Source organism: Leuresthes tenuis, unplaced genomic scaffold (assembly GCF_036924035.1).
Source record: "Leuresthes tenuis unplaced genomic scaffold, fLeuTen1.0.hap1 SCAF_8, whole genome shotgun sequence".
Classification (NCBI taxonomy): Eukaryota; Metazoa; Chordata; class Actinopteri; order Atheriniformes; family Atherinopsidae; genus Leuresthes; species Leuresthes tenuis.
Window position 1 is genome coordinate 19,791,095 of NW_027325362.1, and position 17,714 is coordinate 19,808,808.

Consider the following 17,714-nt stretch of genomic DNA (forward strand, 5'->3'; position numbering starts at 1 on the left):
AGAGCTTGCAATTATGGACTGGATTGAATAAGGAGAAATCAAATCCTGGTATTTAGCAGTAAAAACTAATCCTCAAAGAGGACAAGGCTTACAATGTTTAGCTGGGTGTGAAAATTCAGGCAGATATTGTGTGCAAGCATGGAAGAAAAGACCTGATATGATATTGCAGAGTTCAAGTTTCACATTTGGAGTCAAAAACTCTCAAGTTGGAGACCTGAGTCAACAATGTTTTTGGTTAATTTAGGGGTAACAACTAGTTTATGGGGCTTATGTGAGGTTTACCGTCACGCAATTAGCTGTTTTGCTTTATGTAATCATCTGGTACTCGTTTTAGTTCACTTGTCAACAAAGTCATAGACAGGGAACACAGATTTGTGTTCACAAGCAATCAAAAAGGTATTTTTGCATACATAGTCCCCTTCAACTAAAATTATCCTCTCTTGATAGCTGGCAAACCATTCGGCTTGGTAAATGCCTGAATAAACAGGTGCACCTTTAATCCCTTTTTGGGCCCCCTGACAATTTCTTAACGAAATAATGACTTTCTATGTTTTGCAGACTCCAGGAACAAGAACAAGCACTGAATCTGTCCATCAAAGAAGCTACTGCTAAAGTAAGCCACTGCTCCTGTCACCTGATTTATTTTCTCTAACAGCTCAGGCTCTCCATTGCATGCAAACATTGACTGACTGTGAATGGAAATCCAATGAGTAATATGTAAAAAAAACAAGACTACTAGTATGTGTCATGTGCCAGTTTCAGTGAGCTTAAACGCATACCAAATGTCAGTGTCTGTATGCATGTACTCAATTCTACCTGACAAGGCAGTAAGTTGCGTGCAAGAGTCAGAGATGAGCGTGAGTTGTCATTTTGAATAAACTCTACCTGGATTCTAAATCCTCTTTAAAATATTGCAGAGCCAGTAAAAACTATGGTTAATTGACAGATTTTTTTCTGCCTTTATTATGAGAAATAAGCAAATGCATAAGCAGTGTTAGGATTCTACTCAGTTTGGTCATTTTCTTGTGTGTCAGTGGTGTGTTTTTATGGGTGAAAGGCTTTATATGCTTCCCCTACCCTGCATGTGCTGTGCTTCTGCCATTCCCTCCTGCTCCTCAGGGGTTTATGCTTCCCTCATGCTGATCTATATACATAAATTTCTGCAGCTGGAAAAAGCCAAAGCCAGCAGAAATCTGTTGTAAGTATTGGTTTAAGGACAGAAAGAGGAACAGCAGGGGTCGTATCCCACAGTAAAGTCCTTTTTACTGTCACAGTGTCCTTTAGAAACCCCTCATCAAATAACTGGTTGAAGCTGAAACTGCACCCCAAAGGAGCGTGGTGGCGTTTTGCCAAGAAACGCTTTCATCACAGTCACAAGAGTTTCATTGTCATGTTGAAATGAAAAGTTTACTGCTTAAATGAAACATCCACACCTGCTGTGACAAAATGATTGCCGGCATGAAAGTAACTCCCTCTCACCATGCTGACTTTATCAAAATTGACAATTAGCCGGATGTTTTGAAATTTAATCAGCGGTGTCTCAATTTCAGCACTGTGAAAAGCACTCCAGAGTTGTTTCCAGTTCATGTATTGCATGAAACAAAAATTCAAACCTGTTTGCCAAATTTCTGTGGGAGTATAACTCCCTGGAGATGTTCTGCCTCCGAAATGCCTATATATTTTACAACCTTAGCACAAAACTGTGTCAGATCCTAGAAGAAATTTAGTAAAAAAAAAAAAAAAAATCTCCATCTAGACATCCCTTGGAGCCGTGAAAACAGTTCCTCTAAAGAAAGTATGGCATCATGGGGATTGTATTGTGTCTGATGCTCAAAGCATATACACAAAACAGAGGTTTAAAGGACAGAGTGGGAACAGATGGGGGCCATACAGGCTGCATGTGAAGCCAGCAACTCCGCTGTGAATTCTGCCCTTAGCTATGGTGCTCAATCTCCATCAGGCAGTGACATTCAGGGCCTTTTCCTCTCTGACCTTCTAATGATAACTTCTATGGTGATTTCACATTTTCCTGTCGGTGCCTATGAAAGGAGAGTCACTCTTGTTCTTTTTAAAGGTTATAGACAAGGTAACAAATCAGTGTTGATGCTCAGTTGTGTAGTCAGAGCAGGAAGAGCAGAGGATACAAATGAACCCGTAAGATCTTGTAACAATGAGTGTCATGAAGAAAATGAAAACGGAATGAGAAATGAGCTATGCATCCGGTGGGATCCATGTGTCTGCAAAGGTTTTGCGAGTTACTGCTCTCCCTCAACTCTCTCCTCTGCATCTTCTTCTCCTTCGTATCCCCAGGTGGTCATGAGTCAGCGGCTGGGAAGCAGCCTGAGGAGGAAAGTCAGCGAGACTGAAACGCAGCTTTTGGCGCTACATGAAGCCAAACTGGCGGCTATCTCTGGTAACTTTCCTCTCAGCTCCTTCCCAACACATCCCTGCTACATTACACACCCTTTATTTACCTCATTTACTTGAATCGATCACCATTAGCCTCACTTAATTACGGCATTAATGACCAAGGAGCTCATTAATGGGAGGTGGAAGCTTAATGTCCTCCTGTGGTGCAACGATGCAGGTAATGACTTCAGCAGCGCCAAGGAGTTAAAAGCTGAGATGAAGGCGGTGTACCTGGAGCGGGACCGGCTGGAGGCTCTGTCCAAGAGGCTGCACAGCCTCAGCTCAGGGAGCAGCCAGGAGCTGGCCAGGATGAAGGAGCAGCGGCAGCAGCTCAGGCAGGAGCTGGAGCACCGGGAGGCTCAGCATGGTGAGTTAGACTGAGACCAGCAATACCCCCCTGTGGGTCATCTCATCTTACTAAAATCAACAAATTATTCTATTACTTTAGAGGGTCAACAAATAATTACAAGTGCACTTTCTTGCAAAGAATTTGATGAGAAAATCAATACAACTCAGATTTTACTATTAGCCCATGCAGCTTATATAAGGACTATTCTTTTTTCCTTTTAAAACGTTTTAGTTATGTTTAGTTACTCACAGTTGCTGCATCTTTATGGCAACATGAAAATAAGATCAACAGCATGAAAGAAATGGTTGTAAATGTATTTTTCTTTCATAAAAAATAATGTTTGCAGTACATTTATATGTACTGGATACGGAAAATGATGGTACTAAGTAAACTGAAGATACCACGCTTTGCTCTCTGCTGTAACAGTGAGGAGATGTGGTCTGTTGCTGCTGGCTAGTAATACACTGACTGGTTCGCTGAGGCCCAAACAGCTGAGACTCACATTATCAGAATATTAAAACTCTCAGAAACACAGTTGGAGTAAATACAGATAATGGGTTATTTGGACTTATTATAATGGTTTTTACATCACTCATACACTGCATTAAAACCACTGACAGTTAAATAGTATTGATTATCTCATTGCAATGCAGTGGTTCTGCTGGGAAACCTTGATTGCTGGCATTCACATGAAAGTCGCATTGAAATGCTCCACCCAGCTAAACTTGGTTGTAGACCAAGCACAATCTCCCCCATGGACAGCGCTCCCTGAGGGCAAAGGCCTCCACCAGCAGGACACCTGTTTACACCACCGCACTGCAAAAACATCCCAGGAAACTCTCCAGGAACTTAGCAACGGACTCAAGTTGTTCAGCTAATTTCCCAAACTCTCCATTCTAATTAAGAATCAGGGGACCCAAGTGATCCACTGCCATCATTCGCAGGACACAGTGTCTTTGCTCTGACTGGTCAGAGCCTTTCATAAGCTGTTACTTCATAACAGTTTATAACAGTTGCTGTTTCTGCCCCTCTGCCAGAAGTGGCTAAATTATTATTTTTTCCTAAAAATGATTATGGGGTGTAAAATAAGAGCAATCATGTTATAGATGATTATAAAACTTTGTGGCTTGGAATGGGCTCTTTAAAACATGAATATGACTAAATGTGCATAACCTGAAAGAGAGGCTGCTGGGGTATTTCAGCTCCCCACTTTTTTTTTTTTTTTTTTTGCATACTTGAAAGGTGTCTTTCTTCCTCTTTTAAATCTAAATTTGAATGTGAGTCATGAAACTCTTTAAAAGACCAGTCCTCACTTGATGTTGCCACTCACTGTGAGGACATCAATGACTTTTTTCTAAAATGAAGAGGAAGTGATCTGCTGTCAGTGGGAACTCTGCTTTTAAATGAGTTAGCAGCAGGATTGGCAGTTGTTAAGAGGAGGGCTGGTGGTGAGAGAGTGCGGGGGGAAATCAGCTTTAGATTGTGTGAAGAGGCGAGTTACCTTCAAGCCATTCAGTGCACACATGACGTGTCAGGGTTTGGGCACTCTGCATCCAGGTCTTAGACCTTAGCGCTGCATAAAGAAGTGGCTTGCTTTTTAGGGTACTGATTTAGCGTGCTGGCACTGGCTGAGATCTAAATGGAGTTTGACGGCACCACCTGGAGTGCTACTTTCTGTGGTCCATCAGTCACAGGGAGTTTATAGAAAAGGTCACTTTTCTCTCTGAGGCAGGAGCACAAGGCGAGAAGAGGGTAAGAAGGTAGTGAAAAACTGAGGACAGGAGCTTTGGATCTGGTGTCTGCTGCAACTCCAAGGCATACCATCTAAGATGCAGTTGTATTTAATGCCTTAAGGTCTATAGCTACATCGCCATGCGTTCCATTGTTTTAGACTTGATTGCACCCTTTCCTGTCACTAGGGGGCACCATTTTATTGTTGGATTTCATTTCCCTGGCTGAGGCTGATTCAGTTTTTGATTAGATGTATGATGATGCAAAAACCTGATATTTTTGTTAATTCAGAATCCACAAATCTGTATTACTGTAACAGAAGCCAAATGCTTTGACTTTAAAGCCAATGTTCGTCATCTCATTTTCAACCTGTTGATGAAACTCATCTCCCGGGATCGTTGTTGCTAAAAGCGACCACCGAGCATCAAAGACATGTTCAAGTTCAAGTTCACCTCCATGCCTTGAACGCAGTGTATGCTTCACACAAAATGCCACTGCTCTCAGGAAATACAGAGGCAGGAAAACCAGTGACATGCTAATGCTGCAGCTAAACAAAGAAATGGAAGTCAGGTGGTTGAATCATCACAAAGAGGACAGGGAGTTAATGATTGGTTGTGTAGCTTGATTAAATGCACAAGTGGGCGTGCACAATATGGCAGAAGGCTCAATTTCACAATGTGTTGCAGACACCAAGAAAGGGGCTCATTAAACTGTCATCCTATTTGGTAATAAGAGGGTTGGCACACGCTGGTTGGTAACTGATAGCCCGCAAACAGCGCATTCCTACTCTTTAGCTGGAGGGGATTAGAAATTACTGTCAACATCAGAATGGCCAGCCTTTTGGTTTCGAGCTATCACTGGTGAAACCAGTGTCATCTTATGACAACAAAACAATATGTTTGCTCTTGAAAAGGCCTTTTGACATTTCACGAGCTTCGCAGCATTGTATTTTTCAGCCAGTGACCAAGTCTAACCACATACATTCATTCAGTGAAACAAGCAGCTTTAGTTTGTTGAGTGTCTCCGCCCAGAGTGCTGTGTGGTGTGGCGGCACTTTGGTCTGGGAGCCATTATGTCCCTAATTACTGCTGGCGTGAGTGGTGATGAATACCAAACTGGAGGTTTGATTCCCTGCTGGGAGTATAATTTCGTCCCTAAGGGTGAGCTCTTGCAATGCTAAATTTTACAAATAAACAATTGACGAGCTAAATAAGATGAGTAAATGACCCCAGGAGTGAGGACATTCAGATGAGAGGGGTGGGGAGGGCAGCGTCGGAGTAGATTCTTGATTCATTCAAGTGTTCTGGAAATGCTTATTTAATGCTGTTGTTAGTATGCTGGCAGTACATTGTGTCGCTGTCAGGTAAATTGGCTATCTGTGATGGTTTCCTGCTGCACATACCTGCACTGTAACACATTGTAATTCATGTGTTTTTTTTCCTATGTGTTTGTGTGTGGGGGTTGCTGGACCTAAGATCTACAATTTTGAAACCAAAAATCCTCCACAAACTCTGGCCAAACTCAGTTGAGCTGTACTATTCCAGCTGCTGAAGTGTACATCAAAACACTGTCACTTTGTGTTCTTTAACAACTGCAATTTTCTCATACTGCGGTGTCAGTACTGAAGGTGAAGACATGCATGATTTATTCATGACTCTGCCACTTTCAGGGTGCTTACGTTGAGTACATGATGGAATCTGTGATAGCTCTTTACCTAAAGAGCATCTGAATGATTGAGAGGCAGTGATCAAGTGGACCAGGGAGAATGTTTCCTGGTTGTTGTCTGTGAAGTTGGAGCAATATTAATTTTTCCTTTGGCTCTGGAGAGGATGTGGTCCCATTGTGAATTTGACAGGAGTGTCATAGCCCTTCTCATAAGAAAACAAAAGGAGGACATAAATCTACATCCAGGCTAAATTGGTATTTTTCTTTTCAGCAAATCCATGCTGCAACTCAAAAGGAGGTTAAGCTTAATAAAAATATTTCTTCTTTTCTTACTTCTTGATGCATTAGTCATGTTAATGTTAATGTCAGTCCACCACATGAAAAGCCAGTGGACTGTCCAACCATTTTACAGTACTTTAGTTCAAGTATCTGAAAGTATCTGTACTTTGTGTTTACTGTTAATTACCAACTATGTTAAGTACTAAACAAAGATGGTAAGCATGCCAAGGAACTGTGTAAACTGGTTCATAATGTCATTGTGAAGAAGTTAGAATATCAGGATTTGCATTCAGCCTACACTAAGCTGAAGTCTAAGTACAGCCTGATGAAATTCTTCCCCAGGTGATGAAGGCGCTAAATTCAGAAATGTGTTTTGGTGGAAAATGAATTTACTTAGAGGATATAATACCATGTGAGATTAATGGAGCAAGATTGTGAGCATGGGAAGATTTCGGTGTGTTTCATAGTTTTTATGGATCCATGTTCATAGAAAATTCTGTTTTGCAGCCCGCAGCGGTGGATTTTGAATTCTGTCTGTTTACTGGAGTTTGACTCGAATGACAATGGCAGTTTGTATGTCTTAAAATCTCTGCCAAAAAAATGCAGTACCCGTGACTGATATATATATCTACTCAGGCACAGAGTTGCTACGCACAGCCAATTTTTGTCAAATTAATTGTCTTTGTTGTGCATTCTTGCAGAACCCCCCAGTATGTTCTCCTGCGTCAGCTACTGCTGGAGCATCATGGGTTATTGAGCGTCTGTCTTACATCAGCCTGTCCTTCTTCCTCCATTAGCTCTCCTGCTGTTGCACTCACATACCTTCCTACAAGGTGTCTGTCTGTGCTGACTGTGCGTTTGTGTAACCTGCAGTGCCGCCCCACTCAGACAGCCCAGGCCGAGCTTAAACACATTAATCACAGTCAGTGCCTTCAGCTCGATTACAAAGACACACAATCTCTCTTCTGCCTTATTATGCACAAGCTTTTATAACTCACATATCGATGGTGCTGCGTTAGCACCGAGCCGCCTGTAATTTGTTTGACAACATGAAGGCCTCACAGACAGAGAAAGCTTTTGTTGTTACAAAGCAGGGAAGAAATTACAGCATTATTCACTTTCAATTAGGGGGCAGTTAGAATGCTCATATTTTCAGAGGCAAATCCATGCACCTTGTAATCATTAACTTGCAGGCTCATCAAAGCTCATAACCTCACCACTGGGAATTGTGCATCAGTTATGTGATGGGGATCCGTTATTTGCTTGTCGGTCTACATGTTTATTAACTTAACATCTATTTAGGTGAAGCAATTACTTCTTTATTTGACAAATTCATTATTTCCTTGACCTAAGTGGAGTTCAGCTCTGTTTGTGTTATGAATGAGTGGCCTCTTCGATTTTGGCCAGGGCCCTTGGCAGCAATCAGAGATGTCTATCGCCCGCTGAGATCACTGGTGTGATGGGAGGCTGAGCTCATGAATTTCCAATGCAGGCTCTGTGAGTGCCTTTGTGAAGTTCCTTCAACACCAAAGATACTGCTGCATGTATCAGGGAGCCACAGAGCGCCTCCCTTTATGGGCTTTTTAGTGCCGATTTAGCTTGCATGGCCTGCCAGTGACAGCAGCCTCCCGCAGACTTACAGGAAGTGGTAATATCACCCGGTGCTCTGGTTCCACTGAGCGCAGGAGGAGGCTCTGCTGCTTCATGTTTTGTCCCATTCTATTAAAAAGATTATTTTCCTCTGTCACGCCTGAAAAGGCTCACTAGTTTTGCCACTGGTTGGCATGGTAACAGGATTGTGTATGACTGTTCACAGGCAGAAATACAGTGGTAAGTAAACAGTACTGTCTGTGTCTCCTATCTTAATCTGCCTTTATACTGACTGCTTCTATTTTCTTGCACTTATTTTTTGTGAATCAGGCTCTTATTCAAACCACGGCCTACTTTTTTTATTTCACATCTATGTGCTTTGTGCCATCTAAAGTCTGACTTAGTGCCCACATGCATTATTCAATGGCTAGCTACTTATATGCTGCTTAATGGAGCCAGAATGAGTGGAAGTTGACAAGACATATTCTGTCAGGTAGGATAGGCTCTCACATAGCAATTAGATGATGGGTGGTATGTGAGCTGTCTGGTTCACCTGCACCAGATCTGCTCACCTGACATGATATCTACTCCAGTTGCTGTCCTCTTTCTTCTGACTGAGCGGATTTTGCTTCTTTGAACGAAAACAACTTTTAAGGAAGGTTTGTTTTTGCGGCATGCTCATGCACTCCTCATAAATAGCCGCACTATCTCTTTCTCAGTTCTTTCTGAGTATCAGCAGTAATCTGTGGCTGTGTGGAAGAGTGTGTCACAGCCACTTTGTCTCAGACATTTCCCTTTTCTTCCTGCTGTGCCTGGCCCCAGGCCTGTCACATCCTCGAGCTGATGCTGTCTAATAACCATCATCAAGATGATGATACAATTATATTTCAAATCTCAGTGATTCAGAACATCCAATTAGGTGACTTTGTCTCTGTGTGAGTTCTTGTCAATGTGAGCAAGCTGAATGGCATTACTCTCAAGCAGTATCCAACCGTTTTTGGCTTCTTTTTACTTAAGATGAAGCACCGTCTTCTTGTGACCTTTGATCATACCTTATGAACATTCTGTGTGCTTAATTAGAAGAGTAGTTTGGCTTTATGGAAAATACTCTTATTGGCTTTCGTATCAAGAGTCAGATGAAATGTTTCACACTAGTCTTCAGATGAAATGTTTGATATCATGTCAGTAAAGTAAATATGGAGTTACAGTAACAACAGCAGTCGGGCTTGGTTGAACATAAAGCCCAGAAATGGGGGAAACAGCCAGCTTGCTCTTTCTTATCCAACATGTTGACTTCTCCTCAGATAAATGTGACTGTTTTTACAAGCATGAAGGGATAAACAAATCCAGTATTTTCCTAGAAAATAACTTATTTTCCTAGAAAAATAAGCCTCTTAATCATTTTGCGACCTCTCCGGTTTGTCTCGTGACCTGTTTGGGTGCTCTGACCTCGAGGTAGGAACCACCGCAGCAGAGCGTGAGAAAGCACTGATTCTGACTGGCTTTGCGGTTGTAAAGATGTTGGAATGGGCAGATTTATGAGCTGAGCTTTCTGTGTCTGTATTTCAGTACAAAGAGAGAGAGTATTTGTAGCGCTATCTGTGTGCATTTACAGTTAAACGCAAACTTATTCATACCTTTGCCATGTTATGGTCAAATATTGCATTCTGAATGTGGAGGAAACTGTCAGGCTGAAAATTGGGCTTTGGGCAGTACTGCGTAGTTTAAAAAAAAAAAGTTTAATAAACGTGGTCCAGAAATAGCTTACAGAAACCAATTTCAACACTGTGGAGTCCAGAGCTGAAACCACGGAGGGAGCTACAGGTCAGAGTGCCGGTAAGAAAACCTTTCCAACTCTAAAGATCTGGAGATCAATGCAGAATAAGAATAGTCCAAAATCCATGTGGAGAGATATTAGCAATGATGGTAATAAGGGCTTTGTGACTGATTACAGAAAGATGCTATGAATAATTTTGGACATGACATTTTTTTAATAAAATGTAGCCCCGAGTAATCTATTATTCGAGTAAAAATTCACAGATTTGTCATGGGTATGAATTATTTTTGGGCTTAACAGTACATATGCGGTGCAATTTGATAAAAGTGCATCCTATTGTGCTCAAGGATCTCCTGCTGTGGAGGGCATATTCTCATGTTTCATACATGAGCTCATTAACAGTGCTCAGATTGCCCTCCCCTCCACCCTGAATGGCGCTCAGCAACCTCCGTCTGCCTCCTCAGGCACAGCTCACTGCTGGCAGAAGGGCACAGGAAGCAACATAAGCTATCCATCCAACTTATGCCCCCCAGAAAATCTGGCAAGTTATACGGATCTACGCCATGATAAAATCCCCTTTTATCCTCAGGCCATCTACAATTTTATCCCCTCTTAGAGCACAGGGAACAAGCCCTCCTCAAATGTGTGTTTGTGTTAAGAAAGAGCCAGCTGGTCCTCTGTACTGAGCTGCACTGGACTGTTGCAGTTTCTCTGCATAACACCTTCCCCAAGTGGGATGATGACTGCCTTTCCGACAGAGTCTATGTATAACATAGCTAATGACAAGTGAGTAGCATCAGAGCTGTAATTTGTTGCTAGGATACCACATCACGAGCAATAAAAGTAGCAAACTAAGGTACAAGTAACAATCTGTTGTTCTCCTCCTGCTTTTCTCTCCGCACAGAAAGCCGGCTGAAGGAGAACACTACCAAGTACATGGAGCTGTTGGAGGACAGATTACACAGGTATGGCTGCTGTCTGCTGCCTCGCTCTTTTAACACAGACACAAAGTCTCAGTGTTCCACAGGGCTAATAAACAAGGAGACATAAACAGAGCAGCAGCCCCCAAGGAATTTCCTCTCACCTCAGTTGTCCTCTAACCAGATCACCGTCTCCTCAATACATCACCTCACACACATCATCATGCACTCGCACCTTTTTTTTTTTTTTTTGTTTCTTAGGCTGTTGTCTCCCAGAGCCCCTTTCTCACATTTCATTCTGTCTCTCACCTGCATAATTTGTCTTTCTCTTCTCACCCTCTTGTGTATATTCTATACCAGTATGTTTTTTAGACCTCTATATCAGCTCATTTTCTGCCTTTCCTTCCTCCTCCACGCAGACCATTTAAGACAAAACTAAATCTTTTTGTCTTGAATAGTTTCTATTTGACTCTTCTACCTTTCTAAATTAGTAAGAGCATTTGTATGGATAACAAGCTGTTGCCCAGCACCACCTGACAGTTTTGATGAGCAGAGTGACTGACTTTCATGTCGAGGGTGTGGAACCCAGTCACCTTTTGAAACCACGCACCTGTTTATGCTTCCTTTCGTACTACATTAAAATGGCCTATAATGTTTTTTATGTACCCCACATCCACTGGGCGTGCTTTTGAAAAGCCTTTTATCAGAGACCCTGTTTCTCTGCTTATCTCTGTTTATTGGGTGTGTTTGTGGAGCTTGCTGGTATCCTTTGAGAGGCAGGGTCACCTCTTTGGATGGCAGCCAGGAATTAGTGACATACAGGGTTGCACAGAGCGGAGGTCCGTGTGGTCAAGGAGCAACATGGCTGTGATCTTTGTGCTCAGCAGGGAAGCATGCCTCTGGACCTTTTCTGTCAGCGAGGCAGATGGTTACTTTGTGGTGTGTTTGTATAATTTTTCAATCAAAAGTTTGAAAAAAAAAAAGATTAATGACTAAAAAGCACACACAAATACAGTGTTAGTACAACTCACTCTCTCCCAAGTCAGGGGTCTGCTGCATCAGTTTTAAATGCAAAGGGTTCTGAAGCGTGAATCGTGGGATGTGTCACACTGACAATTTGGAAAATACACAAGTTAATAAATAAAAAAAAACTTTTTTTAAATATGCCTCCTAATTTGAGCGATTTTGTATTTTGTTATCTTTTATTTCATATCACATATGCCAAATGTACACATCTTGACCATTCATTACTTGCACTAGGAGAAAATCCTGATTTGAAATAGAATTACTTTGTTACATAGTTTTTATTTAAAATAAATTTATCTCTGTCTTTCTCTCCGGGTACTCTGGCTTCCTTTCACCGCCCAAAAGCATGCATGTTGGGTTAATTGGTGTCTCTAAAATGATCCTTAGGAGTGAGTGTGAGCGTGTGTGGTCCTTTGTCTCATTTATGTGTCCCTGTGATGGACTGGCGACCTGCCCCCCCCAGCAAACCTACGGTTGGATTAAGTGGGCATAGAAAATGGATGGATGGATAATCTGTCTATTTGTCTGACCGACTGACCATTGGTTGACAAAACACCGATAAGGTATTTATTTTTTTGTAGGGTGCCCATATAAAAGCCATTCCACATCCACAAAAAAAGAGAACTGTGAGCTGAACAACTCTCAGACCACAAGTAGAATCCTCTGATTTGATGAAACAAAGACTGAAAAAACTGCACATGATTTCCACCAGCATGTCTACCAGAACCAGGCAAAGAGCATCACCTCATTATTAAGATCCCTCCAGTCAAACATGGTGAAACCAGTATTATTCAGTGAAGATGTTCTTTTCCTACAGGGATAGGGGGAATGATTTGTGCAGTACTATATGGAGTAATCCTGAGTGTAAACATTTCCTTAGAAAGCTCGAGATCTTTGGAAAAACTCTGAAAGTCCTGGAGTGACCCTGTTATAAATCCATAAAGCCGGTTTCCTAAGAAAGTCAGTAGCCACCCTAATTCAGGCTTACTAACAAGCAGACACACAAATAAACTGTAACAATCCCATACTTTGCCTCAGGAAAATGTTAACTTCCCAACCTCCATCCAAACAGAGCCTCTGTGTTTTGATGCTGTGTTTGTTTCTCCAATAGATACTTTGCTGGAGGGGCAGCTGATTATAATCTGTTGATCATATCTATCTTAGCACATTAGCATTAAAGAAAGGATCACATCAAAGGGCACCTTCTTGAGTAATTGTGGGCTAATTTTCCCAGTCATCACAATCTCTGACAAATGAATGGCTCACACACCCTAGATCAGCCTTCATATCCAGAGGCAAGCCACATCCAATCATAAATGCGGCTCTGATTTTAGGTGAACACCAGTAGCTTCCACCAGCTCCCGCCAGGCACAGTGACACATATTGTATCTGGCTTGATTGAATGTGCAGTTTTCCCCATATAAACCACTACCACACATACACACACAGAGACAGGGCGTCCATCATCCACTGTAAATGTTATCAGTCAGTTCTAATGTACATTATCATTGATGGAGTGCCGTGGTGATGGGAGGTAAGAAGAGCAGGAGAGGAGAAGCGAGGAGAGTGGCAGATTAGTGTGGTAAGATGCCTGGTCTCCGTGGCGACGGATGGCGTTGAAAAAACCAATTATCTCTTCCTTGCTAAAGACTAGAACAGGATGATAGAGCAGATGCTCTAAGTGTGTCACCAGAACAAAAATAAATATATATATATTTTTTCCATTAAAATTAGCAGCACCACAGAGTTGTTTAATATATTATGTAGATGTTTCATTAGGAAACGCTTTCTGTGTTCGCCCTACTTTTACACACTGAAGAGATTACATTGTCATTTATCATACGGATAGATACAAAACAACTGGTGCAGAAGTTATTAAAATGCTCATGTTCACCTAATTGAAGCTGGGAATATGTTTTGAGCATCAAAGAAAGAAAACAGAGAAAATGTGCTGCATTATCCTTTTGAAATTTACAAAATCTTGAATGTACATTAAAAAAAAAATCTGCTTGAGACATGGTTGCTGGCTGCTGCACTGTATAAACCTCCCCAGGCAACCCACCTTATGAACCCACCTTCTCCTGCCATCTATCACACCTCCTCCAGCAGTCCCCATCTTGTATTTTCACATATTATTAACACCTCTACACAGCTGGTGCTATTTGAGATGGTAAAGTTGAGGTGAACCATTACCGTCTCTCTTTTCCTTTCTAATGTGTGAATTCTCATTTAGCATAAGACGTTTGATTATCTTCAGCATGAGGAAAGAAATATTGGGGCGTTTTTTGCATTTAGGCTTGGAATTTCACGGGTAGAAAGTAATTAAGCTACGCAGATATTTACATAAAAAATCCTAACCAACTGAATGTTGGGGGTGTGTTAATACACATTGTGTTTGATAGAAATCAGAGTGTTGGCCAGACAGTATGCAAAACTGCGATATGCTTTTTCACTCTGAAGTGGTCCAACCAAACCTGCCTGCAGCACCTAATCACTGCCCCTTCTCTTTGCAGTTACAGTGTATTTATAGTTTTACCTCGGCAGCTGCCTATGCGCATATGTAATGCCTTCTGGAGAAAGAGCAGTCTTGTCAGTCAGCAGTCATGCAGGAGAGCTGGGTGACTGTAGAAGGAGCGTGTCTGCCTGCTTCTCGTTTTCATTACTGGGCCATCAGCGGCGCAGCACGCCCACACCGAGCAATCGCCACCAATTAACCTCCAGGTGAAAGGTTCATACCAACGGGCACCAGGACGCCACCATCACAGGGATGCTTAGGCGCTGACATGTTGTGTGACTTTTCAGTGCACAGCTCCCAGATGTCACTGCCAGTTATTTGTAATGAATTGTGGCTGTCACTGAAGAGAAGCCTTTGTGACAGACGATGCCAGCTTTGACATTTTCAGAGAAATTTCTGAATCTGCAACACTGACTCCCAGCAGAGAATGATTTATGAGCATGTGTGTGGAAGTTAACACACGTGTCCCTTCTCATGTCTGTGTACGTGTGTCCCTCTCCTCTTCAAAGGAGACAATGGCATGGCTCATTGGGTGCATCCCTGCTATGGCACAATTCAGAAACAGTGGTGCTGAGTAGCGAGTTGGCGAGGGCAGACAGGCGGGGCCGAGCAATTTCTCTATTGTCTTGCTGCCAAATGAAGGTTAAAAAATGGCTGAGAGGCGTGCATTGGCAGGGTACAGAGGTTGGCAGCCTTTTCAGGCAGGAGATGGGCTGGTAAACAAGTGGCATTCAATTTTCAGAGGGAGACTCTCATCACTGTGTGAGGGAGGTGGAGCAGAGGGAGAGATTAAACAATACTGTCCGGGTGCATTTTGCTCTCGAATTTGTTTATGTATAATGGAGAAAGAGCACTTTCTCAAATCTGGCTGCACAGCATGAGAGCACACTGTAGGTGAAATGCTGATATATTTGAGAGGCTTATATGTAAGCGTATTTGTGCTTGGAGTATGAAATAGTTGTGTTTTTATCATTTTGAATCCCTCAACGTGAGAATTAACATTTGTGACAGAGAATCTCCTCCTGGGTTGGAAACTGCCTCAGACAGACAGGCAGAAGACTTTTTTTTCCTTTAGGATTTTTGATGCTTCTCATTCGTATCAACCTGAATGTTTTCTCCTGCATCCTGTCAGTTTAAGTTTCTTTTCTGTGCAGGATTGTATTCTGGGAAACAAAGTTGGTCATGATTTGTGATGTAGAGTCAAAGTATTTTTGTTTGTCTTTTCATGTGGGTAATGTGTTAGCGGTAGAATTTATTTCTATCAAGATTAATGAATACGAGTCCTAAAATGTCACCTGGGACCACATTCATGTGGGAATAATTTGTTATCTAAAGGTCACTAAGATAGAAGGGTAAATAAATAAGAATATTGTAAAGGTCAGAAGGTCTCAAATCTGAGTCAGTGGAGGGGTATTTGATTTGAAAAGAGATGGAAAAATCTTTTCTGAAAATCTAGAATGACCTTTTAATTCAGCATCAGTATTGTAATCATTATAGCAAACCACGAAATAACACGAAGAGTGAATATTACTGTTTAAAAAACTTCTTGTAACAGGTTTAACCAAAAAAAAGTGAAAAAAATGACCAAAAGTGACAAATTACATTGTAGATATTTGAATTTTTGATCAGTTTTAGCTGCTGTAATGGTTTTCTATATACACTGAGCTTGCAGCATTGTAGGCTGCAAGGATGACTGATAAACTGTTATCTGTTAAACTGTTATAAACTCTGTGAGTTTATAACAAATAATCTATTTTATAACGGATAACCATCCTGTTCTGGTGAAGTCTTGCTCACAGATAATGCACATCCAGACTCACTTTTCTGTATCTGATGCTGCACTTTGAGTGAAAAGGCAGCCTGCCACGGGGACATTCACTCTCATTACATTTTATCAATGAAAGGATATTCCTTACACCTCTGTCACACTTTAGTCTGTAGAGATGCCGTTAAAGATGTTATTTACTGTGCTTGTATTGCTGCTGTGCTCCATTAGCGTGTTGCACGAGAGTCTGATTGTAGTTTCTCTTTATATTGTGACTTGTTGCACTGATGTGAGCTCGTTTGAAAATGTGGTTGCACTGTTCCATGGTTAAAGTTGACAGTGCTCAGCGCCCACACATGCAGCACGGCTTTTAAATGTAACGATGGAGGCATGGGTAATCTTTACGTGCCTCTATTAAAAGACCAACACATACGTGCAAGCTCTCCAGTGTCTTGATCACTACCCCCATGTAATTACCCTGGCAGCACATTGTATGTTATCATATGTACAGGTGTATACATTCAGTCTAAAAGGATCAGAGCAAGATTAATTGTTCAGAAATTCACTCCCTGAGCAGGAAGAGGTCATTAGGGATTTGAGGGCTGCAGGAAAATTCTGAGAACAACAGAGAGGTATTATCAGTTCTACTTAAGTTTACTTTCTGTTCAGTTTTTAATTATTTTATAATGATGAATTAGCTTTGATAAATAATTAAGCAGCACCATATTTTTATTTTTTTTTATTTTGAGCGTGAAGTCTGTGACTTTCACAGTGTTCTGATCTGAGTTCAAAAGCTCTGATTGGATTTATTAAGCAGTTCATTCAACATTTTTATTAAAGTGCAATTAAATCTTCGAATGAAAAACAGATAAGAATGCTGTTAAGGTTAACAAACAGTGCTGGTCATCTCTGTGTGTTACTTTAGATTGCATAACGGTGTAGAGAGTGTTAACTCTGCTCAATATTAAATCAGCACATTGTATGCATTTATTGTTGTGTATGGCTTATATTATTGTTTTGCTTTGTGTCCCAAACTTGTCCCTGTCTCTCTCCAGCTGTAGTTGTCCAGGCTTGGAGCGAGTCTGGGAAGCCGACCTGGAAGCCTGTCATCTCTTTCTGCGAGGTCTTCAGTTGCGAACCCCCAGCTGTGTTGGGGCAGACATCGAGGACCTTCCCACTGCGGCAGTTTATCCTCCAACGCAGACATGCACCAAAGACGAGGAAGACTGCGCCATGCTGACTGCTTTAGGAGGGCGCTGGTGTCCTGAGGCCAATTTACAGAACTCAGAGTTCACCAAGGTAACAGTAAATGTGTCGTTAACGACACACAATGTATTATTCATCCAAATGCCTGTCTGTCCGTGCTAGTGTGCACGAGAGAAGCTGAAATGTGGATTGTTTTGAATATAAATTATTCCCTTCTGAGGCTTTGATGCGCTGAGGTTTTAAGTACTTTCTACACATAACCCATGTATGTCACAGAAAGGTCAAACTGGAGCACATGTTTACAGATTCGGCTGCATTTTGTACTTGACTCTTTGTAATGTGGTATGAAGCATGACCTCAAATAAAGACTGCCTGCTTGGTCAGCATTACCACTTGAATGAAGAGAACGTTTTCAGTTCAGGCTGCTAAGAGAGTATAAAATTCTGTCGGCCACAGTGAGTTGAGCACCAGTCGATTAGCGT

At 41.7% G+C, this 17,714-nt stretch overlaps 1 protein-coding gene across 3 annotated transcripts in view; it reads left to right on the forward strand.

The window, feature by feature from the left end:
• Positions 1–17,714, forward strand: part of disc1 (DISC1 scaffold protein) — a 42,438-nt gene that overhangs the window by 14,458 nt on the left and 10,266 nt on the right. For all 3 annotated transcript variants that reach the window (XM_072391286.1, XM_072391285.1, XM_072391287.1), the window contains exons 7-11: positions 559–613; positions 2,311–2,413; positions 2,588–2,776; positions 10,705–10,765; positions 17,082–17,325. In XM_072391286.1, coding sequence (XP_072247387.1) covers positions 559–613; positions 2,311–2,413; positions 2,588–2,776; positions 10,705–10,765; positions 17,082–17,325 — 652 coding nt within the window. The remainder of the gene's footprint in view (positions 1–558; positions 614–2,310; positions 2,414–2,587; positions 2,777–10,704; positions 10,766–17,081; positions 17,326–17,714) is intronic.